This window comes from Arachis hypogaea, chromosome 14 (genome assembly GCF_003086295.3).
Source record: "Arachis hypogaea cultivar Tifrunner chromosome 14, arahy.Tifrunner.gnm2.J5K5, whole genome shotgun sequence".
NCBI lineage: Eukaryota > Viridiplantae > Streptophyta > Magnoliopsida > Fabales > Fabaceae > Arachis > Arachis hypogaea.
In genome coordinates, this window is record NC_092049.1 from 14,914,183 (window position 1) to 14,940,543 (window position 26,361).

Here is a 26,361-nt window from a genome sequence, read left to right on the forward strand (position 1 = left end):
CTGGATCTTTAGATATTCCAATGTCTTCTTCTTGTAAATAAGTTTCATAATAGCTTGAAATAGCTTACTTTCTTTCTCTTTGAAATCTCTTCAATGGTACTTCTAAAGACTCATTTATTTTAGATATTTGTAAGTTAATTTTTTCATTGGGAGTATTATCATTCAAATTTTATTCATCACTACTAATGTGCTCAACAATAGTTAGAACTACTCTTTGAGTAGGTATGGATAAAGGAGCACAAACATGTATAGGAACATTAACTTTAATTTCTTTTATTTTCACAATTTGATGATTTTCATTCCCACTAATTTCACCATTTCCAAATAATTTGGTATTACCAGTTTCTATAATTCTTAGACTATGGTTTGGATAATAAAAAAATACCTTTTAGACTTTTCTGGATAGCCAGTCACTGTTCGAGAATCTAATTTCTTTTCTTGTGGATTAAATATTCTTGCTTCTGTTGGACAACCTCAAATATGCAAATGTCGTAAACTAGGCTTTCTATTAGTCCATAACTCAAAAGGAATCTTTGGAACAACTTTACTAGAAATTCTATTTAGCAAATACACGGTAGTCTTTAATACATACATCCACAAGAATTTAGGTAAAGAAGAATTGCTCATCATACTTCTAACCATATCTATTAACGTTCGATTACGCCTTTTTGCCACACCAAAATTTTGTTGCGGTGTGTATGGCATTGTATATTGTGCACATATGCCATGTCTTTCTAGAAGTTTTGTAACACTACAAGAAAAAAGGCCTATCGGCACCCTTTTTTCTTGCCACGCTTTAAAAGCATGGCTAAAAGTGGTCAATGACCACGCTTTTATGAGGGTAGCCATTGATTTGTGGCCACGCTTTTTTTGGCACGCTTCAAAAGCGTGGCCATAGAGAGATTTTGGCACGTTTTTATGAGGATGACCACTGATTTATGATTTGACCACCCTTTTTTTTGTCACGCTTCAAAAGCGTGCCCATAGAGAGAAACAGGTACGCTTTTAAAGCGTGGCTAGTTTGTCAGGATACGGGGCACATTTTTAAAGCGTGCCTATAAACTCTAATTATTTGGGACCCTAAAAAAGCGTGACGATAGGATTCCCACTTAATTTAATTTCTCACTCAAACACTTAATTTCTTTATCAGAACACTCAAAACAGCCCTAACTTAGAAGTGAGAACCCAAACCCTCGAATCCTCTCCATTACTCAACTAAGAACCCTAAACTTTCGCAGCTCTCTCTCAGTTCGCAGCCCTCTCAGGTCTCAGCTCGCAGCCCTCTTCATCACTGAGAAGTGAGAATCCATCGTCATCTTTCAGGTCGTAGCCCGCTCTCAACTTGCAACCCTCTATCCTTCTCTTGCAACCCTTTATCCCTCTTTTACAACTCTTGGAAACTTCAATCGGTGCTGCCTCCGCCGGCGCACCCTCCATCGGCGTGCCCTTCGTCGGCGTTCACTCTCGCTCGCAAGGCCTCCATCAGTGCTCGTTCTCTCTCGCTCAAACCTTACCTCCGTCGACGCTGACTCAATCGTCGCTGCCTCTCCCTCAATCGTCGTTCCTCCCTCAATCGGTGCTCAACCCTCACCATAACACAAGAAGGTACGTATTTAAAGATTTAATCCCTTTTTGTTTCTCTGTTTCAACCCTCCGCAAATTTCTCTATTCAACCCTCACCATAACGCTGATTAATGTTTTCTTTTCTTATATAATCATCTCTTGCAACTGTAATCACCTCTCTTTTTGTTTTGTTTCTATTATGTGGTGAACTCTCTAGTTTGATTGCATTGGTGTGGGGAATGCGATGGATTGTCTATTTTATTATATGTGCTTTGCCTTACCATGACACATGCATTTATTCGAATAGTACAGATACTTGATATAAGGTTTGAGTGATATGATCATTTGTTATTTTGTTTGATTATGATGTAAATTGCTTATTGGAATGGTTTCTGATGTTTGTCTTCAATTTTTTGGTAAAGAAATACTAAATGGAGGTTTCTTGAGGGTGTGAGGGTCTCTGGTGCACTGCCACCTAGAACGGTCTTGGTGCAGCAGTGTATCTGTGATGAAGGTGTGTTGGAAGTTCTATGCAACTATGTGAGTGCTCAATTCGTTTTCGTTCTTGTATTTGATTTTGTCTAATGGAATTGAATAGTTAGATAAAAGTTTCAATTGCAGGCAGCTCCATCAAAGAAGTTTCAACCTTCAAGACATGTAATAGGCTTATGTACTGCGGTTTGCATTTCATCAAAAGAAAATTATTTCCTAGCTTAAATGCTGTAATTTTGCAATAATCTGGTGGTAGGAAGCTAAGCATTTGACCTGAATCAAATAAGTATCCTCTGTTCATACTCATTTTTTTGGGGCCTGGATATATGTTTTTACTTTTTATCCTAATGTGTTCTCTGCGGATATGATTTGGTATAGAGAGAGTTTTACTAATACAAAAGGGAAATGATTTTATAGAGAAAGTGAACTTCTATGTATTTAATGCCATTGGAAACTCAGATTTTATCCTTCCTATAAAAATTCTTCTATTTTTGTATTCTTCACAAATGCCCTTTGTAAAACTGATAAAGATATAAATTCTGTCAGCTGCTGTCTGGTATACCAATGTGTTTTCTAGGCCAAATTTTTTAAGAGTTTGCTTAATTCATTTTTTAGGTTTCATGGGGAGAATCAAGTATGATTCAAGCTGAAAGGTTATTTTCCTGAACCCAAAGAACAAGGAAATGTTGCTGGAGAACTTCAAAGAACATCTTGCTTTGTCTGTGAGAAGCATCCAGTGGAGCTATGCAATATTCTGGTCTACTTCATCTACCCAACCCGGGTACTAACTTCTAACTAACTGTTTCCTTGAATTTCAGTTCTGTTTTGTGATTTTTTTTTCATTTTCTGTTTCTTGAATGTGTTGTTTGTGAAAATACCTCAATGGACTTCATATGACGAGACACATCATGACTTGTTTCTTCTTCTTCTTCTCTAATATGAACAACTCAATGCAATGGCTTCTTAGACAACACCACAATTCAATAATACTACTATTCAAAATCAATTTCTTTCTATTCATGGTGCCCATTTAGCAGGGTGTTGAGTTGGGGGGAAGGATATTACAATGGAGACATTAAGACAAGGAAGACAAGTCAAGGAGTGGAACTCAATTTTGATCAGATAGGGTTGCAGCGGAGTGAGCAGCTTCGAGAGTTATACAAGTCCCTCAAAGCTGTAGAAGCCAGCCCTCAAACCAAAAGGCGTTCAGCAGCACTGTCTCCGGAGGATCTCACAGATACAGAATGGTACTATTTGGTTTGCATGTCCTTTGTATTCAACATTGGCTAAGGGTAATAATAGTGACACTAATAAATCTTCTCTTTATATGTTTCTTCTTTGTCCTGTTTGCTTTGTATCCTTTTTGAAGTGAAGAGGCAGGTTGGGATGTGGTAATTACTTGCCATAGTAAGAGTCTAAGTTTCTGTTTTTCTTTAGAATGTATCATGTTATTAACTATTATGTGTAAACATAATATCATTTGCTTCTTTTAAATTGGAAATTTAGTTCTCTATATTATAAAGGCATACTTTTATTCTGATTATATCAAATAATTGCAAGCTGAAGTTGTTATTGTAAATTTCATCCCATTGTCTCTATTTCCCCTTTTTATTTATTATTTGATCACAGAATATAGTCAGATGAGTTACTTTCACAACCCTGGAATAGCTGTAGAATATCTATGATATGGTTCCTGTATACCTTTTTCTCAAACACTCAAATAACCTAATATTTGCAAAAGCCCCATATACACTATATCAATACTTTTACTTCTGCTTCTACTTACTGCTATTATTTTTTTTATCAGTGCACAAAGTGATGGTAAATCTGATTATGCAGGAGTTGAAAGCTAGAGGAATTAACAATAAGCACACTCTTGCTTATCAGGTTAGTTTGGACCTCATTAACTTGCTTTTTAATTGCTGAATTGTTGGCTTACCTTTTAGAGCCTCTGTTTCTTATGGAATTGTTGGATGAATTTCCAGAGTCGAGTGGACCCGGTACAGTGGTTGAAACCATATACAGATGAAACTCTCGTTGAGCTTGGTCAGAAAGGTGTGAGGAGTCTTTTAGCTGTTCCAGTGAGGTACATTATTTTTGGACTTTTACCCAGTTTTAAATTTTAATTGTGTTTTGCGTTAGACACTATTGAAAGTTGTGAAATAGCCTTAAGAGTAAAAGACACTCCTCCTCCTTGTATCTCAGCTTTGTGAGTGAGCACATAGAGACCCTTGAAGAAATTGACATGGAGTACAGGGAGTTTGGACGGTGCATGTGATCAAGTGGGGGTAATGTGTGACAGTGTGAGCGTAGGTCCCTCTCCAATTCCACCAACCCTTTGCTTTGGTTTTTGGTTCATTAAATACAAACCAGTAAAACCACGCAATCCAAAAGGAAACAAACACATGTTTTTGGCTTTCATTTGATTCCTTTTCAACTCAAATCCCCAGCGTTACATAGGAATTTCTCCCTTTGACATATTAATTATACTTATGCCATTTTATTGTTATTTTTTATTTTTGCTTGCTCACATCCAGTAATTGAATATTTGGTCGACCTTCCTTGCTTATCTTATCTATTTCATGGATTACTTGAAAATTTCGGAATTAAAATCAATATTTCTAGTGGCCTACATTTAATTTTCCAATGCACTGACATCATTGCTTGCAGCTTATGTTATCTTTAGTCGTGTTATCCTCAAGTCATTGCTTAAGTAGAAAAAAGATATTCTATTATTATAATATTAATAATTAATAGTTCTATTACTAGTTCTATTACTAATGTATGAGTATATGCATGCATTAAGGATGGTTCTGAATCGGTAATGATGTGCTTGAGGTGTTGTGTCAACAGCAGAGTAATATGGATATCCCAAAATAGCTTGTCTCTAATGAATATAGATCGTATCTAATATTTCATTATTGTTTATAGGTTTCTGATTATATTTTACAAACTGGTCATAATGTAGTATCTGATCAGTTTCTACATTATATATATTTATATATAAATATATTTTACAAACTGTTTATAGGTGATTTATAGTATCTGATCTATATGAAATTTGGAACTTGTAATGCTATACGCTAGGCAATTATTTGACTTCAAAGAGTAATTTTGTTTTTCTCAAGAGTATAAATGGATCAAACATTGTTTTGTTTTAGCTTTATGCAATTTATGCATCCTTGCTGAGACTTTATGCAATTTAAGGTATAACAACATTTTCAAGCTGATAGTTACAATACAAAACTGCATTATATTTTGTGTAGTTGTGCTTAGACTTTTTAAAATCATTATTAAATGAAGATAAAATGGTTGAGTGTGTTTTCATGGCATTTCTTTTAAACTTGTTGCAGGTAAGAAGAATGGGAAGTAAAGAAACTGCATTGATATTCATGCATGAAGAATATAAAATCCTCAAGCGCTACAAAAATTATAGAAGTTCTTCTAAGAGGGCTATCTCCTTTTTCTAAAGCACAATGGTGTGAGCTACAAGATTCAACAGCATGAGTTTTTGCCATTATGTTTGGATTATTGATATTTATTTTTTAATTTTTTTTATTTTTTACACAAAAAAATGACAAAGAGATAGAATAAGTTAATGACTTTTAATAAGTTTTATATGTATTGATATTTTTTAGCCCAATGTATTTTATAACTACTTTGGTTTGAATTTTATTAATGTAATACTAATTTTTATTAATTAATTTTTTTAAATGATATTCACATATTTTTGTCAATGTTTTTTTATTATTTTTGGAGTGCATTAGAGTATGGGTAAAAGCATATGCCAGATTTTCTTTTTTGATGATAGGGATATAGCCACGCTTTTAAAGCGTGGCAATAGGATTATGTTTCTTTACTATTGGCACGCTTCAAAAGCAATACCATATCTTTTACTATTGGCACGTTTCAAAAGCGTAGCCATATCTTTCACTTTTCGGGACGCTTTTAAAGCATACCGATAGGTTAATACATATGGCCACGCTTAAAAGCGTGGCAAGAGTTGAAAGCGTGGCAAAAAAGAAAGCGTGCCGATAGATTCACAAAAGCGTGGCGATAGAGCAACCGGCACGCTGGCAGATGTGACCTTTTCAAAAGCGTGCCGATAGCTCAAAAAGCGTGGCGAAAAGCTGTCGACACCCTTTTTAGCACTTTTCGGCACGCTTTAAAAGCGTGGCAGAAAGCTTATTTTCTTGTAGTGTAAATGGACCAGGATATTGTCCTGTTTCATTATGTTTTCCATAATATTCACCACCTCTATCTGATCTAATAACTTTTACCTTTTTGTCTAATTGTCTTTCAATTTCTTTAATATAAATATGAACAGCATCAACTATTTGAGACTTTTTTTTTTTAAGCAAATAGACATATCTATAACGTGAAAATTCATCAATAAAAGTGATGAAATATTTTTTCCACTAATAAATAGAGCATCAAAAAGTCTACATACATTAGTGTGTATAATTTCAAGAAGATGACTACTTCTTGTGGCACCTTTTTTGTTTTGTTTGGTTTATTTTCTTTTAATATAATCCACACATAAACCAAGATCAGTAAAATTTAGATTTTATAAAATCTCATTTTTTTACTAATCTTTCTATTCTTTCATTGGATATGTAACCCAAATGTTTATGCAACAAGAATGCAGAACTTTTTTTAGGTGTATTTAGCCTAATTATGTTATTCTGATACTCAATAAGCAAGAATTCAGAAAATTGATCAAGAATTTTAATCTATATAAGCTATCAATTAGAACACCATAACTAATTAACAATATTAGAATTTTTAAATAAATTAAAACAACTATGTCTACTGTTAAAAGAAAAATCATATTTGTCCAACTTAAAAACAGAAAGTAAATTCCTAGACATTGAAGATACATAAAGAATCTTAGATAAATCTAAATGAAAGCATGTATCCAACACCAAGCGATAAGTGCATATTCCTTCAATGGGTGTTTTCACACGGTTTCCCATGCAGAGGAACATCTTACTTTGGCTTGTGATTTGGATCATAAGGAATCCATGCATTACATTAGATATGTAAGTTGTAGCACCAAAATCAAGCCACCAAGAATTACGAGGAATATCAATTAAATTTGATTCATAAGTACATACATATGTTTCAGATATACTTTTATTTTCGAATCATGCCTTACGTTTAGGACATCCTTTTAGAAATGTCCTTTTTTAACACTGTTTTGTATTGACATGTCCTTTCTTCTTAAAATTCTTTGATTTTGTCTTTAATTTTTTTCTGATTTGCCCGCTCCTTAAACCAAGTTGACAGAATGATCACCACAATTCTTAAGTCTATTTTTTTCTGTATGAGCTTTCCAATCAATTCATTAACATCCCATTTTTTCTTTATAACATTATAATTAATTTGAAAAGCTCTGTACTAAGAAGATAGTAAATTCAGAATGAACTGCATCATAAAAAAGTCATCAACCATCACACCTAGTGACGTTAACTTTGCAGCAATATTAGTCATCTCAATAGTATTAGAATGCTCTTGCATGCTCTTAGACCCATCAAACTTCATAGTCGTGAGTAGTGACATTAATGCACTAGCGAGTGACTTATCAGCAGAACGGAAGTGGTCTTCCACAAACGCAGGATATTCTTTAACACGTTTTTTTTAGAAGGGTAGTCTTAATATTTCTTGCCGTAGTCATTCACATAAATATAAGGCTCAATATGTTAGAATGTTCCCATGTCTTATGTGCATGCTTCTCATCCTCATGATTATCATCAGTGATAATGAATTTTTTTTCCAAAAATGACAAGTCAAACATCTAAAAGACCTAAATAGAACTTCACTTGCTCATTCCAGAGAAGTTTAAGCCATTAAATATGGTAACAAATGAAGCTTACAAATGAATTGAAATACCTGTAATTTAATCATACAATATTCATATTAATTTTGATTTTATCATCTACTCAGATTACATAACATAACAAAGTATATTATAGTTCACTTTTGGGTAAAATTCTAAATATACTAACGTACAAATAAATACTATATTTATCATACTTGAAGATTGAAATTTTTTGTCGAATACATATACCATCTTTGGATAATACATATATATGATTTAAGAATAATAAATTTTCTCTTTCAAGTCTATTAATAATAAAAAAAATTTTCTTTGGGTAAATCTAATTCTAAAATTAATTAACACAATATTAACTATACTGACATTTTACATTATAACTTCATAACTTGGTCAATTTAGTGTACACAAATAGTAAATAATCAAAATAAACTTAATACTATAAATAAAATATTTATAGATTTTTATAAAACTATAGTATATTACGTACTCAAAATAAATTCATAGCAACACTAAACATAAACTCAAGATTAAATTTATACATGAGTACAATTTATGGTCAAATTAAAATATTTAAAGAAACATGTAGAACATATACAACCACAAATATCCAGTTTTGATGACATGAAAATTCGAAACCCACCACTTAATTAAAATCCTACTATAAATAATTAATCAGAAAATATCGTGGACATTATAATTAGACCAGAGAAAATCACATACTTTCAAAACACATGATCTGCTGATACCTGTAAACTTAATTTAAGCGAAAGCATTAATTAGGATCTTAAAAGTTATGATTTTCATACCTGGATTGGTTGTCATAATGAATTTTGGTTATGATAGAGTTGAACTTCACAAGATTGGTTTCTCTCCCTTTCCCTTTCTTTTAGAAGTTCATTCGGATTAGTTCTCTAGTATTTTCAGTAAGTAGAAATTATAAAAAACATCGTGTATATTAGACAGAGAAAGGAATATCTTTATGTGTATTATTACCTTTAAATTTAATGCGTCCATTAAATACTAACATTAACGGATGAGGTAGATTAAGTCATTAATAATTTGTAAATAATTATAATTAGGCCATAATAGAAGTTTAAATTACAATAAACTTCCAACAAGTCTTCCCAACGAACCACCAGAGCAAGCACGCTCCGGCGAAGGTCCCAACAGTTTTTGGAACCACAAGATCTCGACATGCTGTGTGCTATGGTGCCGCCTCAATCTTCCGTAACAAGCCTCTTGACGTTATCGGAGGCGACGATTCCGCATGGAGGAAGCAACATTCCTCACGAGGTAGGGTTCCGAGGTTTATATCATCTACCGTAGAGATACGTTCTTCACCCAATTTTAAATGCTGTTCAGGTACTAATTTATCTTGTTTGCATATATAAATAACCGATTACTATATGTGTTAGTCTAAGTCTTTATGTCAGTATTTTTTATTTGCTATTGACAGAAAATTAAGGTTAAGAAATTTGTTTACCAAAATTAAATGTGTGAGAGTTTTTTGTGTATTTTAAAAGTTAAAAGACTAAAATATTCAATCCTAAAAATTTTAATGACTGATTTGGATAATTATTCTTAAAAAATTTTGTATGCATAGCTTTCTGTAATAAGATAACGTAGATAGTTGAATTTCCTCAAGTAAGCCCTAGTTTTTGCTGCACATCGTCATCACAATGACAAGTAGTGCTAATAATTAAAAAAAAAAGGAGATTAAAACTATATCGCATGGTTTTTATTTGATGTTACATGTGTTATCGATCAGCAAAATTGTGGCATTTGAATGGTTATTGAATATTGATAATGATGCTTGTCGATTTAATTATGCATGTAAAACATTTGTTCTTTACTTCTTTAAGATGAAAGATACTTTTATTGTTGAAGGATTCTTTTTATGTAGCTTTCTCTATTTTTTTTCTTTTAAGTTTTTCTCTAAAATTATAATATGCAAGCATCACGATCAATCGATTTTTTCAGATAAATAAAAAAAAGGTCTACATTAAAACTTGATTTAGTAAATTTTTTCAAAATACAACCACTTTACTTTGTATTTAATAAAAAAAATGTGTCTGTAAGTGTGATTTATTAAAATTTAAGAATTTAGTATAATTTCATATATTAATAAATAAGAAATATTGGAGAGTCATCAAAATTTGTTATTTTTAACCATCAGTTAATTATCATTGTTTAAAAGTATTAGCTAAGGTATGTTGTTAGATTATTAGACTAAAAGAATTAAATTAATAACTAAAAATAATGACCAAAAATTCTATAGTATTTCTCTTAATAAATATACAATTTTATCTTTAATTAAATTATTGATTCCAAATTCAATTTTCAAATTCTAATTTCTATTTATGTCTATTATTACTATTTTAAATTTTGAAACAATTTGTCAAACACAAATGTTGTAACTTATATTTATTGGAAAACATTTTTATTTTAATTTATCAAATATAACTCTTATAGTTTTTAGAAAACAATCTTTTAAAAATTAATCTTAATTAATAGGCTACTTTTAAAATTTATCAAATTGGAGCTAAATTTTATCTCATATTTGTTAACATACTTTTTATTTGAAATTTTTATGCACCGATAATAGAAATAACAATTAAAATGATCTCTCAATTTTAAATTATAAATCAAAATAATTCTTTTGTTTATTACCAAGTTAACGTCGTTGTCAGAAATCGTATATATAGTATTAACTTTTATGTTGACACAATATAAAAAAGATAAAATCAATTTAGCTCCCTAAATTTAAAATTAAATTGATTAAATTCCCATCTTATACTTATATTTTTTGGTTTGGTGACACATCTTATACTCATATTTTCTCATTATCTTTTTCTCTCCATCCGATATATAACAAATTATCAGAAACTTTGTATTTACATTGGGGGAAATTTTCTGGTGGCAAAGGAAGAAAACATAAAAAAGACAATCCCAACAAACATGTGTATTAAAAAATAAAATGGAACTTGAAGTTGAAGGCAAGGTACGAATGAATCAAATGTTTTAGGAAAAATAATCATTTTTACTCATAATTATTTATAATGTCAACAAAATTACTCACCAAATAATAAAATTAAATTTATATCTATGAGAGATAAGTTCTGTATCCAAAAAATATTTAATTTTTTAATTTTTGTTAATTTTTAAAAAAAAATTAATCAAAATCTCAAAATTATCTTGGCTTTTATCTTACACCATCATTACCACCATCTTTTTTTTTGGGATAAATACCTTATCTGTCCTGATTTTTTTCTTGAGAAACAAAGCGCACTTTGATCATCTTAAAACTTTAACCAGACCCCCACCTATCTATAAAATTATACAAATCGACCCTTATTCTGGTCAGTTGATAAATGGTGGTCCATATGACATGTCCGGTAAAGTCTGATGTGCTATTTCATAGTGTCAAATGTCAATACCAATTTATTGAAGGGACTAAAACTCCATTGCTAAGCTAAAAAATATCAAAAACTCTCCTCTTCTTCTCCCTTTTCTTCCTCTTCCTCTTCTCCTTTCTCACATGTCTGCCATCAATCAAAACAACGCTCCTGACACCAATCTTAGCACCTTCACCGATCGTTATGTTGCAGAAAATTGTGGCACCAGCACTAATCAGCACACCATCACCAATCCTGGGGTGCCTGTTGATGAACTGAAGATTGATGGTTTAGAATTCACAATAAATTCTCGTTGCAAGTATAGTTTCTAAACCAAGCAATAATTCTTTCATACAAAAACTTGTTTGTCACTTAAGCAAACCCAATAAAATTGATAACCGAAGTATTGAAACCTCAGGTCGTCTCTCAAGGAATTGCAGGGAAGTATGATTTATTATTGGTTATGGAAAAAGGTATATTTTTTGGTTTTTTAAATAGGGAACAGGAAAATAAATTGGCAGAAAATTAAATTAATAACTAGAAAAACTCTTGGCAAGGTATGAGAACTGAAAATCCCATCCTAGTTATCCTTATCAAGTGTGATGAGAATTGTTATTGCTTCCACTTAGTTAACCCTTACTAAATAAAGGAAAGTCAAGTGGACTAATCAATTTGATTCCTCAAGTCCTAGTCAACTCCTATGGAAAGACTAGCTTTAGAGGGATCCAAATCAATCAACAATTTCTAATTTTCAATCAACAGCTGAGTTTGACAACTCAAGTGTCACCAATTACTTAACCAAAGCCAAAAGGGAATAAAATCTACTCGAATAAAAATGCCTTGACCAGGAGAAGATTAATTGGAAGCATCAATAGCATAAATTAAAGAAAGTAATCATAAATCTGAAATACCTTAATTTATATTAAATAAAGATATCAATTCTAACATGGAAAAGTTCATAAATCAAATTTGGAAAGTAAATAAACCAAGTGATAAAGTAAATAAAAGTAGAAGAGAAATTGAATTTAAGGAACATTGAACCTGGAATGAAGAAATAACCATAAACTAAGAGAAATCCTAATTCTAAAACCTAAGAAAGAGGAGAGAACCTCTCTCTCTCTAAAACTACATCTCAAACCTCGAAATTGTGAATAATGAATTGTTGTTGAATGAATGATTTGATTCCCTCATTCTCCAACCTCTATTCTGTGTTTCTGGGCTTGGATTTGGGCCGAAAAAGGGTCCAGAAATCGCTGGGGGCGTTTTCTGCAATTTCCTACACGTGGCGTCCGTCACGCGTGCGCGTCATTGGAGATTTCCTTGCCACGCGTACGCGTCGTTTGTGCTCTGCGCCAGGCACGCGTCCGCGTCGTTCATGCGTGCGCGTCGCTGCCATTTTCTTCAAAACTCCATTTTGTGCGTTCCTTCTATTTTTGCATGTTTCCTTTCTGTCCTTTAAGCCATTCCTGCCCTATGAAGCCTGAAAATACTTAACACACAGATCACGACATCGAATGGTAATAAAGGATAATTAAAATTAATATTTTTAAGGCATAGGAAACATGTTTTCACATATATCATGGAATAAGGAAGGATTTGTAAAACCATGCAAATCTTATGAATAAGTGGGTGAAGAATTGATAAAAACACTCAATTCAGCACAAGATAAATCATAAAGTAGTAGTTTATCAACCTCCACACACTTAAACAATAGCATATCCTCATGCTAATTTCAAGAGAAAAGAGTGAAGGTAGAATGGTGGAATCTTATGCAATGCAATCTATTCTAAATGCAAGCTACCTAAATGAATCATGCAATTCTAATTACTATCCACTTACATATATATAGCTTACATGTGGTTAAATTGATTCATATTTTTAAGGAATCATATATGCACAGCCAAGGCTAAATTATGTTAAAACACATTCACAATTGAGTTGAGTTAATCAAAAGATTTCACAAACTTGCAAGATAATCAATAATTAAATATGGATATATGGAAATGAGCTATTGAACCCTCATTGGATTTGTGTATACACTCTAGTCACTCAGTGTTTGGGGTTAATCACTCTATTCTTCTCTAGTCATGCTTTCTAAAACTTTGTTCTTCATCTAACCAATCAATAAATATTCAATATACACATGCAAACATCATGAGGTCCTTTCAAGGTTGTAATGGGGTTAAGGCAAAGGTGAGGATATATATATATAAGGCTAAGTGAGCTATAAATTGAATCCTTGATTAGTCTAAAATCTCACCTAACATATACATACTTCTACAATTTTAAAATTATGCCTAGCTACCCAATTTTCCCACTTTTGTATCACATACTCATGCACCAAATTATTTTTTATTTTTATTACATGTGCATTGATTTTTCTACTAAACTTAATACTAGGGTAATTTTGTCCCCTTATTTATTTATTTACTAAAAGGGATTTATTATTATTTTTTTTAAACATAAACACAACATATCAATGCACATGGTATTTTAATTATTTTGGTTTCACATGAGCATGCACCCAAATTTCAAATAATTTTATCAATTTAATATCTTCCTATCAATCCAAGTTTCCATAGTTTTTCCACACTTAGTGGATACACAATCTCTATCTTAAGCTAACCAAGGATCCAAATTGGGATTTTTAATTTATTTTTCTGCTTAAGGCTAGAGATGTGGTTATAGAATAGAAGGGGATTTAAAAGGCTCAAGGGGGATAACAAGGGTGACATAAAAAGGTAGGTTTATTTGGGAGAAGTGAGCAATAACAAGTAATGGCCTCAATCATATGCAAGAATGTAAATACATTGAATATTGGACATATAGAATGAAACAAAGTAAAGTCTGCAATTATAGTGAAGAAGGGAGAAACACACATGAATGAAAACTATGGTTAAATAATGTAACCATGCCATTAAGCTCAAAAACTCACGGGTTGTGTGTTCTTTGGCTCAGAAACCATATATCAGTTATGTATATCATGCAAGTAGGAATTAAGAGTTTCTATTCAACTCAATGTGAATCTTTGAATGGCTCGTATAAAAATAAGTATTTTCTTTGAAAGATGTTGTCAATTTACTAACATTCATTGCTATATATATATGTGGTGGGTGGATTGTTGTGATTCTGAAAAACTAAAATTTTTAGTCTACTCTTTTATTTTCAATTAAACCAAATTATTATATGCTAAAAGGGTAAACTAAACTAAATTATCCATATGTTTTTATATCACAACTAAATAAGTTTAGAATACAATTCAAGCTAAATATCTAAGATATATATATATACGAAGTGCAAAATGTAAAATGTAATAAAGTAGAAATAGATAGAAAATACAGTAAAAGAAAATGTGCAAGTACTGAAAGGAAAATAAGATAAAGTAAAATAAAATAAAATAAAATACAGAAAAAGAAATAAAACAGGATAAAGAGTCTAAAAGTGGTTCACCAAAATAGAATTTGCCAGAGATGGTGACCTCCCCATACTTATATAATAGCATCGTCGTCGATGCTCAATCAGGCTGGGTGTGAAGAAGTGGCATCTCCGGAAGGGTGTGCTGCTGGTGTCTCTATGGTGGCCTGAGGTGCTGCAGTCTGTGTGGGTGCCTGAGGATCTACCTGCTGAAGCGGGGGCTCTGTCTGTAAAAGGACCTGTGGATCGACTGGCTGTATCTGCTGGGGCTCCTCTTGATATGGCGCAGCCTGCTCGGGTCATGCCTGCTCAGCCGCTACTCGATCGTCCTCCTCATGCTCATCCGCCTCCTCCTCAGAAGGCTCTGATGGTGTGTCAGGCTCGGAGGGGATGTCATGGTGGCCCGATCGGATCATCAACTTTAAATTCTCATAGCGTCGCTTGCTGTGACGCTCAGACCTCTCATATCGCCGCTGGATGCGGCGCTCCATCTGGTCGAGCCGCTCAAAGAGGTGATGCACAAGGTGGTAAATGGGCTCGAAAGCAGGTGGAGGTGCTGTGGTGGTGGCTAGTGCAGCAGAGGTGGAAGGGGCGTCAGAGGGTGTGGCTGTATCAGCGGAGGCAGTGAGAAAGGGCGTCTATAGCCCAGAGCCATGAACTTCCTGCTACGTGGGATGATCTTCTTGCAATCGGTGGCTGGTGGCTTTTCATCCGCAAGCTCCCAGGGTACCTCAGCTCGGCAGCCCAGCTGAGTAATCAAGTAGGGGAAGGGCAGAGTTCCCCGGACATGAACCCTGGACATGGAATACCGGATAAATCTAGGAAGGTACAGGTCCTTGCCCTCCATCACGCACCAGATAAGAGTAATCATGGCAGCTGGCACCTCAGTCTCGTGAGTGCTCGGCATCACATAGTTGCTCAGAATTTGCTGCCATAGCCGAGCCTCATCATTCAGGTAGATGATTTTGATGCCTTTTGAGGTCACTATTGACTTACCCATAACCCATGGGACAGCAGGATCAATAGCTATAGTGCGCTTCACTGCTTCCCAATCAAACCTCATAAATCTCATATCTTCCTCAGCCTGCTGATAACCATCTGGCTTATCAGATTTGGGCTAGAGTTGGAGGATATCTTCAATTGCCTCCTCAGTAACTAGAATCTATTTGCCTCTGAGCTACACTGCATCCAGGGTCATTTTAAAATAGTTGCAGTAAAATTTTCTGACTCAGGATGCATTAACCTCAGTCAAGTTCCTCTCTAGAAAGTACCAGCCTCTCTGTTTGATTTGTTCTGTGGTGTACTATTGTAATTTGGCTGGAGTTTGGAGGGTCTTTTCTAGATATAGGTTCCTTGAAGTTGCAAAGACTGGATACTTCAGTTCACAGTATCGGTTTGCAAACTTGACTGGGTCGGTTGCAGGCACTAACTGATCAGCTTTTTCCTGCGGAGTAAAATTCTTCTCCTGCCAGGAATCATCATGCAGTATATCCAGGATAGCCATAGAGGACTCTCCTCTTTTTCTTTTGCCCATGCCTGTTTTGGCTTTTCCTTTGCCTTTAGGGTTAAACATCCTGAAAAGCAGAGGTTCCAGGATACAGTTTATCAAACTAAAGCAGAAAAATAGGTAGGCAAATAGTATTTGAGCAACATAAGCATAGAGGGGAAAAAGAGGAATAGAATAACAATATAAGCATGAAGTGAGTTAGATAGATGTAGAATTTTGGACTGTATGCAAGCTAAAAGTCAAAGAATTTAAATAAGAATGACAATCCAAGATCTATGATATGCGGAATACTTGTTTATGAGGAACATCAATAATCATGCTTTAAAATGGGTTGAAAGTAGTTAGTGGAAAACTAAGAGAGAAGTTAGAAAGTTAATGCAGTTAAGAGTGAAAAAGTGAAGTTAAAGTTAGTGGCATGGTATTGTAGTTCCTAATTAACAAAAATGAGTTAATACTCAAAATCGTCCCTAAAAGATACCTCGATCTCCATTTTGGTCCTCGAAAGATAAAGTTAATCGAAATTGTCCCCAAAAGATACACAACTTGGTCACGTTAGTCCTTCCGTTAGTTGGATGATGACGTGTCACGTTAAGTGCTACGTGGCACATGATGACGTGGTGGGTGATGCCACGTGTCACGAGATGATTGGTTGACGTGTCAGATCAGTGACACGTGTCATGCCACATGTCACTTGACATGTAAAAAAGTTATTTTTAATCAAAATAGTCCTTGAAAGTTCAGACGTAAGTCATTTTCATCCCTAAAATTTTAAAAAATAATCAAAATTAGTCCTTATATATATTTATTTATTTTTTCTTGATAATATTAAATTTGAAATATTTTTTGATACTATTAATTTTAATAGAAATATAATTGACAAACAAAAAATTAGTAATGGTATCTTTTCTTCTTAAAAATTTTATCAATAAAATTATCTCTCTCCTTTAAATCTTCTCAAAATCTCTCTTATTCTTTTCTATTCTAAAATCTTTTTCTTACATTATCACATTTTGCTAGAATATATATATACTCAAAATTGAAATGTATGTATTTGTTAACCTAAACAAAGTTATATGCTCAAAATCAAAATATATGTATTAAAAGAAAAATTATATAATCTATCTCAAACATATGAAACATACAAAATATTAAATTGAAACTAATTAAATTTAGAAAGTTCTAAGAAAAATTGAATTTCTTTTCAAATTCATTATTTAGAAAAAGTAAAATGACACTCCTTCGACCCTTGAATAACATCACTTATAAATTTAGATGTGATAATCACGTAATTAGTTTAATGATTTCGTTTGTGATATTTTATATTTGTTTCTTGTAAATATTTAAAAAAAAAAAGAAAAGATTTGGATCTCTTAATAGATCTATTTGACTCAAACCAAAATAATTTGACAACTAAGATATTAACGCTGGTAACGAATATATATTATGACTAGATTAATATTTTCTTTAGTACTTTCATATAATTAAAAATATTTAATATTTTGTGTGTTTCATATGTTTGAGATAGATTATATAATTTTTCTTTTAATACATAAATTTAGATTTTGAGTATATAACTTTGTTTAGGTTAACAAATACATACATTTCAATTTTGAGTATATATATATATATATATATATATATATATATATTCTAGCAAAATAGAAAAAGATTTTAGAATAGAAAAGAATAAGAGAGATTTTAAGAAGATTTAAAGGAGAGAGATAATTTTATTGACAAAATTTTTAAGAAGAAAAGATACCATTACTAATTTTTTGTTTGTCAATTATATTTCTATTAAAATTAGTAGTATCAAAAAATATTTCAAATTTAATATTATCAAGAAAAAATTAAAAAAATTTATATAAGGACTAATTTTGATTATTTTTTAAAATTTTAGGGATGAAAATGACTTACTCTGAACTTTCAAGGACTATTTTGATTAAAAATAACTTTTTTACATGTCAAGTGACACGTGGCATGCCACGTGTCACTGATCTGACACATCAACCAATCATCTCGTGACACGTGGCATCACCCACCATGTCATCATCCAACTGACGGAAGGACTAACGTGACCAAGTCGTGTATCTTTCGGGGACGATTTCAATTAACTTTATCTTTCGAGGACCAAAATGGAGATCGGAGTATCTTTCAGGGACGATTTTGAGTATTAACTCTAACAAAAATTGCACAAACTTGAAGAACAAGCAACTCACATTCAAGCAGAGAATGCAGATTAATGATGATAAATCATATAAATAAAAGAAGTACAAAATGAATAAAATCATCAATAATGCGATTTAACTAAGAAGGGAACCAGAATGAGTAGGAATGCTGACACATTCATCCATGAATTGGCTTGGTTGAAACCAATTAGTGCAGAATTCAAAAGTACCAAAGCCAATTTATGAATGGGAGTTAAGTGAAACAATTTTTGGAAAAATCGGGCAGCATTTCGGCTATAAATTGGATGTTCTCGGGTAATAAACAGCAGCAGAAATTCAGTTCATATGACATTAAAGTAGTGCATGAAAGAGTAGCAAATAGCAAGTCACATGAATTTAGAAAAAACAAATTCAATCTGCAGGAAGAATTGCAATTTAAATGGAATAATATCAAATCAGCATTAAATAGTAATGAACAGCATATGAGCAGCATCAACAGCACAGCAATTTTAAAATTGCGAAACAGATAAAGCAAGCAGCAAGAACGGCGCAATTATCAGACCTAAATCCACTAATCACATCATAGCTACCTAACCACCTAAAATTCACTACGAACATGCATCTCTAACTATCCTAATTCTAACAAAATGTAACTAAGCTAATTAATCTAATTTAACAGAAGTAGAATATAAGTTTGTAGAGACAGCGGCAGTGAAACCTGGGGGTGGTGTGATACTAGGATTGGGGAAAGGAGAAAGAGGGTTGGTGTTGCCAGAAGCAGGGACGGCGTGGCGGCTCTGCGGAGGCACAAGGAGGTGCGGCCGGTTCTGGGGGTGGCGCGGTGGTGGCGGACTTGGTGTGGGCAGCGAGGCAGGGTTGAGAGAAGGAAGAGAAAGGAGAAAAGAAAAGGAGCGAGGGGGTAATGGTGGCGGCGTGGTCGTTGATGGTGGCGGCGGGGCTGGTTCGGTGATGGCGGAGGCAGGGGAGGGAGGAGGAAGAAGGGGAAGAAGAGGGGGGAAAGAGGGGGAGAGGGCATTACGGCGAGGGATGGAGATGGCGGCGGCGCGGTGGCTGGTTCGGCGGTGGTGGTTGGGTGGTTGCAGAGGGGGAGAGGAGAAGACTATGAGGGAAGGGGGAAAAAGGGGCGACGCTGGGTTAGGGTTTTCGCGTCGGGGGGTTAAGTGAATTCAAATCCACGCGGACGCGTGGGTCATGCGAAAGCGTGGATGAGGCGGAAGTGCAACGACGCGGAAGCGTCATTGACGCGAACGCGTGAATGAGGGATAATGGAAATGATGCGTACGCGTGAAGCATGTGTACGCGTCGACTAGGATTGTGCTAAACGTACAATTCCAGCGTCGTTTGTGCGCAACCCTCTGCTTCAATTAAGGGGGAAAAAATTATCACGCGTCGCCCACGCTTACGCGTGGTGTGTGTAAATGAAAATGACGCGTACGCGTCGTTGACACGTACGCGTGGCCCAAATTATGCCTAACGCATACCAGCCACACGATTCTAGCCCAACTTTCTGGGCGTTGGATTGTGACACCGATTCGGAATCGACGCCCACACGTGGCCCATGCGCACGCGTGGTGTGATTTTTTTTTTTTTTTTGAATATGCAGAATGCAAGATGCAGATGCTGATGCAGATGTTATGAATGATTCTAGGGAAAATAAGATAAAATAAAATAGAATAAAACTAAAAACAAACAAAATGAAATAGGATTAAACTTGAAAAAGGAACGATCATACTGTGGTGGGTTGTCTCCCACCTAGCACTTTTAGTTAAAGTCCTTAAGTTGGACATTTGTTGAGCTCCCTGTTATGGTGGCTTGTGCTTGAACTCATCCAGAAATCTCCGCCAACGTTTGCAATTCCAATAGCCTCCGGGGTCCCATACTAGGCACGTAAAGCCTTTGAGCAAGTTAAAGCAGGTTTTCAGGCTCCAGGAGTATTGATTGTCAGGATAAATTCCAGGATCCCAAACCTTGCTTTTGTAACCGCCTTCGCTTTTACCTACATTGTTCCAACCGGGCGATATGAGATTTGAACTCTCACTAAGATGACCAAACATCTTCTGAGACCCATTCAATCGAGCTCTATACCAATCCTTACACTTCAAAGTGGAGCGTGGAACCATATTGAACTTTGGATGCCAACTTCTATCACTAACCATCTCCCTCTTACTCTTAAAGCCACAAAGAGCTCTAAGCTGGTCATTGGTCTCAAGCAAACCATATTCAAGTGGAAAGGTGAAGATAAAGGTTAAGGATTTTACCCACTTGAAGTTTATATTAGGTGGTAATAGCCATGGGAGAGGTGTTTCCAGTGGTTCTTCAAGCTCCGCTTCCTTGTACTCCTCTGTGAATAGTTCCACTTCCTTACAAACCTTTTCAACTGCAACCTCGTCTTGATCAAAATCTTCAGTTTCTTCCTCATCACTCAAGTCATAAGTTGGAGGTTGAGAAAAGTCTACCTCCACATCATCCTCATATTCACTTGGGGAAGATTCTTCTAGCTCAAAGAGTTCAATTGTGACTGCAGGGTCATCATTAGGAGAACTTGATTCATGGTCATCATTACCAAGGAAAATTGTTTCTCGATTTGTTCCGTCCAGTTCTTCATAAGATACATGCTTTGGGGGTTGTGCACCATCCTCCTTAGCATCAGTTGCAAATATCTTGGCGGGATTCTCTACAATTCTCGATTCCCATGGAAGTTCAGCGTCTCCTAAGTCTTCAACCAATTCTTCTTCTTCGATAATTGTAGCTCCCTCTACTTATTCCAGTACAAAGTCATGTTCTTTACTGTCCACCTGAGCTTTTAGTGTCTCCTTCATGCTACATTCTTCAGTAGATTCTCCACATGAAGCCATGGGAGTTTCTTGAGTGCTCGAACGTTGGGAAGCTAATTGATTTATCGCTTGCTCCAGTTGGTGAAGGGTTGCATGAAATTGATCTACTGTTTCCTTGAGGCGAGCCTGTGATTCTTGGGTTGATGGATATGGACATGGTGCATATGGAAGTGGTGGTTCTTGGAAGTAACTGGATTGGAATTAGGGTGGATAAAGGTTAGGGTCATATGGGGTGAATGATTGTGATTGGCTTGTGAGTATGGTGGTTCGAAGCTATGTTGAGGAGGTGGTTTATAGGCATATGATGGGGCTTGTTGGTAACCATAAGGGGGTCCACCATATCTATCATCTTGGTACGCACCTCGGAATAGCTCTTGACCACAGTAATTTGGTGGAGGTGGTTTGTCACGAGAAGGTCCACCATAACTGTTGTCTTGGCATGCATTGTGGAATGGTCAATGTCCATGGTACTTTGGAAAGTGTTGTTGCCGAAAGGGTTGATCAGATCCGCATGGATCCTTCCATCTTTAATTGTTTTGACCTTGACGCATGTCCCTGTTATAGCTTCCATTCCTTTCAACAACATTAGAACCAAACTCAAAGCGACGGGGGTGAGAACTCATAGTAACTAATAAAAATTAAAAACAAAAATAAAAACAGGAACAAATAAACAAGAAAAATAAAATATTTACAATAACCAATAATAAGGCACACAATTGCAACTCGCTGGCAATGGCGCCATTCTGATGAACTGAAGATTGATGGTTTAGAATTCACAATAAATTCTCGTTGCAAGTATAGTTTCTAAACCAAGCAATAATCCTTTCATACAAAAACTTGTTTGTCACTTAAGCAAACCCAATAAAATTGATAACCGAAGTATTGAAACCTCGGGTCGTCTCTCAAGGAATTGCAGGGAAGTATGATTTATTATTGGTTATTGAAAAAGGTATATTGTTGGGTTTTTTAAATAGGGAACAGGAAAATAAATTGGCAGAAAATTAAATTAATAACTAGAAAAACTCTTGGCAAGGTATGAGAACTGGAAATCCCATCCTAGTTATCCTTATCAGGTGTGATGAGAATTGTTATTACTCTCACTTAGTTAACCCTTACTAAATAAAGGAAAGTCAAGTGGACTAATCAATTTGATTCCTCAAGTCCTAGTCAACTCCTATGGAAAAACTAGCTTTAGAGGGATCCAAATCAATCAATAATTTCCAATTTTCAATCAACAGCTGAGTTTGACAACTCAAGTGTCACCAATTACTTAACCAAAGCCAAAAGGGAAGAAAATCTACTCGAATAAAAATGCCTTGACCAGGAGAAGATTAATTGGAAGCATCAATAGCATAAATTAAAGAAAGCAATCATAAATCTGAAATACCTCAAATTATATTAAATAAATATATCAATTCTAACATGGGAAAGTTCATAAATCAAATTTGGAAAGTAAATAAACCAAGTGATAAAGTAAATAAAAGTAGAAGAGAAATTGAATTTAAGGAACATTGAACCTGGAATGAAGAAATAACCATAAACTAAGAGAAATCCTAATTCTAAAACCTAAGAGAGAGGAGAGAACCTCTCTCTCTCTAAAACTACATCTCAAACCTCAAAATTGTGAATAATGAATTGTTGTTGAATGAATGATTTGATTCCCTCATTCTCCAACCTCTATTCTGTGTTTCTGGGCTTGGATTTGGGCCGAAAAAGGGTCCAGAAATCGCTGGGGGCGTTTTCTGTAATTTTCTACACGTGGCGTCCGTCACGCGTGCGCGTGGGTCACGCGTGCGCGTCATTGGAGATTTTCCTTGCCACGCGTACGCGTCAGTCACGCGTACGCGTCGTTTGTGCTCTGCGCCAGGAACGCGTTCGCGTCGTCCATGCGTGTGCGTCGCTGCCATTTTCTTCAAAACTCCATTTTGTGTGTTCCTTCCATTTTTGCATGTTTCCTTTCTGTCATCTAAGTCATTCTTGCCCTATGAAGCCTGAAAATACTTAACACAAAGATCACTACATCGAATGGTAATAAAGGATAATTAAAATTAATATTTTTAAGGCATAGGAAACATATTTTCACATATATCATGGAATAAGGAAGGATTTGTAAAACCATGCAAATCTTATGAATAAGTGGGTGAAGAATTGATAAAAACACTCAACTGAGCACAAGATAAATCATAAAATAGTGGTTTATCACCTGTTCCCACCAATCTTGCCGGTTCAAGGATCACATGGTGCAGAATGGAGACATTATTGCTAATCACTTCAGTCTCTCCAACCACCACGCCAGACGCATGATCAAACAAAATCTCCTTCCCAATCCTCGCCGTAGGGTGATGGGGTGAATGTCAACTGCAAAGACATCAGCTATCCGAGACTGGAGCGCTAGGGCCAACGGCTACCTGACTGCTGCCACAGTCGGTGTGCCACACGGTGCGCCTGCAACGACAGACACACATAGAAATTAAAAATAAATAAATTTATAAACAGAAGCTGCAAATTGAGAAAGTAAAATTATGCATAAATGCATAATATAACACAAGCAAAAAACTGGAATCTAAATATATATACTAAAACAAGTGATAAACATAATCTTGAAATCAAAAAACAAAATAAACGAAAAAGAACAATCAAAACCATAAACCCTAAATTTTCAGAAACAGAGAGAGAATAAGAGGGTTTATGCACCTGGTATGCAAGGAAATCTTTATAATTGAGGGAGCAGTGAGAGTACGACACACACGCCGAATCCCGCTCCCTTGCGGCACGAAGGTCGACGATGTTAGCAGACAGCAGTGGATGATCAGGAGAAAAGGAGAAGAGGAGAAAGAAAAGAGAGAAGAAGAGGAGAGTTATTTATTTATTTTTTGGCAAGGGAGTTTTTAGTCCCTTTAACAAATAGGTATTGACACCTGACACTGTGATATGACATATCAGATCTCACCGAACACGTCAGATGGGTCATCGTTTATTAACCAGAAATAGGGGTTAATTTGTACAATTTTATAAATGGTAGGGCCTGGTTGAGGTTTCATGATGATCAAGATGCATTTTATATCTCAAGGAAAAGGTCAGGGGACGGATAAGGCACTTATCAAGATTCTGAGAATCGGACCAGTCATCAAACTGTTTTGGTTTACTGGTTCAACTGGTCCAACCGTAATCCAAATGGAAAAACTATTTTAGAATAAAATAATAATAAATTATAAATAAACATCTTAAAATATAATTATAGTCTAATATAAATTTTAAAATATCTTTCAAATTCAAAACACTACATGAGAATTAGGATTAACTGCATCATTCGAAATAAGAGGATTGGCATGCAAATTATTAAGATGCATTATTATCAGCGATTGCTTCTTTATTAATACTATCATCTATAACTAAAATCAATATAGCACCCACAAAGTTAAAAACAGCAGCACAGCCAGAAATTAAATAATCATTCATAACTGAAATCAATAAAACAGCACCACAGTAAAAAAACAGCAGCTCTCATAAACCCATAAATAATCCAATCAAAAACACCATTACCAACAATACAACAAAACCAGAACAAGAACAATTAGCTAATAAAATTAAAAAATAGCAACAAATAATCACCCTAAATTCAATAAATCTATCAACAAAAATTCAAAAACAGCAGATTCAAAAATTGAAAAATACAAAAACAACAGATTTAAAAATTAAAAAACACTAAAATAGCAGCATCAACATAGCAAATCCAATTTTAGCAATAATTTCAACAACACAAAATCAACGATCAATAGAGCATTCAGTACAGATCAACAGATCAACAGAAAAAATACAGAAAAAAGTGTGTAAGTGTCACTAACCTTCGACAGAGACGACGGCGAGCGGCGAGACGACGGCGAGACGACGACGACTAGCTCGAAGCCTCGAACAGAGAAGCCACCGATGGATGGACGATGTGCCGAACTAGAACAGAGTCTGGGTTTGGGACAGGGGAAAGGAGGAAGCCACGGAGGCGCCAACAACCATGGACAGGAGCGGCGGAACCAGACAGAAGAAGCCAGGGTTTGGTTTGGGTATTTTTTCTTCAAACTTCAAAGAGAATAATGGCTTTGCTTTCACGAAGGAGGGAATGGGTTCAGGGGAAAGGGGCGTGTCACGCATGGGGAGGTTTTCTTGCAAAACGACGTTGTTTTAAAGAATCGGTCGATTTTCGGTCCAGTCTAACTAATCGATTCCAGCCGATTCAGTGATTTTTTTGCGGTTTTTAGATTTACGATTTTAGACATCAAACTGAACCGCTTTTTATTGTCGATTCCTGATTGAATCAGTTCGACCAGCGAATTTGATCCGATTTTCAAAACCATAATATTTACCCCTTTTTTTTCTCAAACTCCCTCCATCACCATCACTTGCAACACACTACATCACCATAACTACCACAAGTATTGTTATCACTACCAGCACCACTATGAACATATAAAACACTCTGTTTTTTGGTCAGTATCAACCTCTTCGTTTCCCTCCGTCTATAACCAAAAGACTCTAAACCCCACTCTATTTTTTTTATTTAATAGAGAGAATCTTCTTATAATGTTAACTCTCTCACCTCATCTCTCACATTGTTATTGTTAATAGTTTCCTTTGTGGGTTACCTTTCTCTCACTCACTTTATTTTCTTTTGATTTTATCATATTTCAAGATGAATGACGACGATCTTACTATAACTTAAATCATTAATCTGTTATGTCTTTTTTGATGCAACAAAAAAAAATGTAACATCGTTAAATCTTGTATTTTTATTGCTAAAGGTTATGTTTTTAGATTTTAAATTTTAATTTTTTTTTCTTTTACCGTTAGATTTGATAACTTCTTTGTATTATGACTTGGGAGTACCATAAATTTTTTTCCAATTTTATCAAGGTTTGAATTATAGGTACGGCCATGGATAAGTTTAATTTTGTTCTTTTGTGAGTAATTTTATTAGCGTTTTAAATATTATAGATACAAATGGTTATTTTTCAATATTTTAAATTTGATTATTATTATTTAACAATTCTCAATTAATAACTTCATATAAAAATAAATGTATGTGAATTTTTATCTTATTATAGTGTCTAAAAAAATATATCTAACTTGCTAAAAAATT

The 26,361-nt window shown here is 34.6% G+C and overlaps 1 protein-coding gene and 1 pseudogene across 46 annotated transcripts; one reads left to right on the forward strand and one right to left on the reverse strand.

The window, feature by feature from the left end:
• The first annotated feature begins 1,090 nt into the window (after positions 1-1,090).
• Positions 1,091-5,755, forward strand: LOC112741642 (ferrochelatase-2, chloroplastic). Of its 46 annotated transcripts, XR_011870700.1 has the most exons (10): positions 1,146-1,605; positions 1,781-1,889; positions 1,986-2,103; positions 2,185-2,220; positions 2,671-2,836; positions 3,090-3,302; positions 3,425-3,462; positions 3,895-3,942; positions 4,041-4,141; positions 5,409-5,755. XR_011870700.1 is itself a non-coding variant. In XM_072213822.1 (9 exons), the coding sequence occupies exons 5-8, from the start codon at positions 3,300-3,302 to the stop codon at positions 4,331-4,333; spliced, it is 270 nt and encodes an 89-aa protein (XP_072069923.1). In that variant the 5' UTR covers positions 1,146-1,605; positions 1,781-1,889; positions 1,986-2,103; positions 2,185-2,836; positions 3,090-3,299; the 3' UTR covers positions 4,334-4,364; positions 5,409-5,755. The 46 variants fall into 46 exon arrangements, 10 of the variants coding, with proteins under 10 accessions (XP_072069922.1, XP_072069923.1, XP_072069919.1 ...); XR_011870708.1 differs by having other exon boundaries at positions 2,185-2,836; positions 3,093-3,302; XR_011870721.1 differs by lacking the exon at positions 3,425-3,462 and having other exon boundaries at positions 3,093-3,347.
• A 5,611-nt stretch (positions 5,756-11,366) lies between these two features.
• LOC112742285 (serine acetyltransferase 5-like) lies at positions 11,367-24,086 on the reverse strand (annotated as a pseudogene).
• Between the last annotated feature and the right edge of the window lie 2,275 nt (positions 24,087-26,361).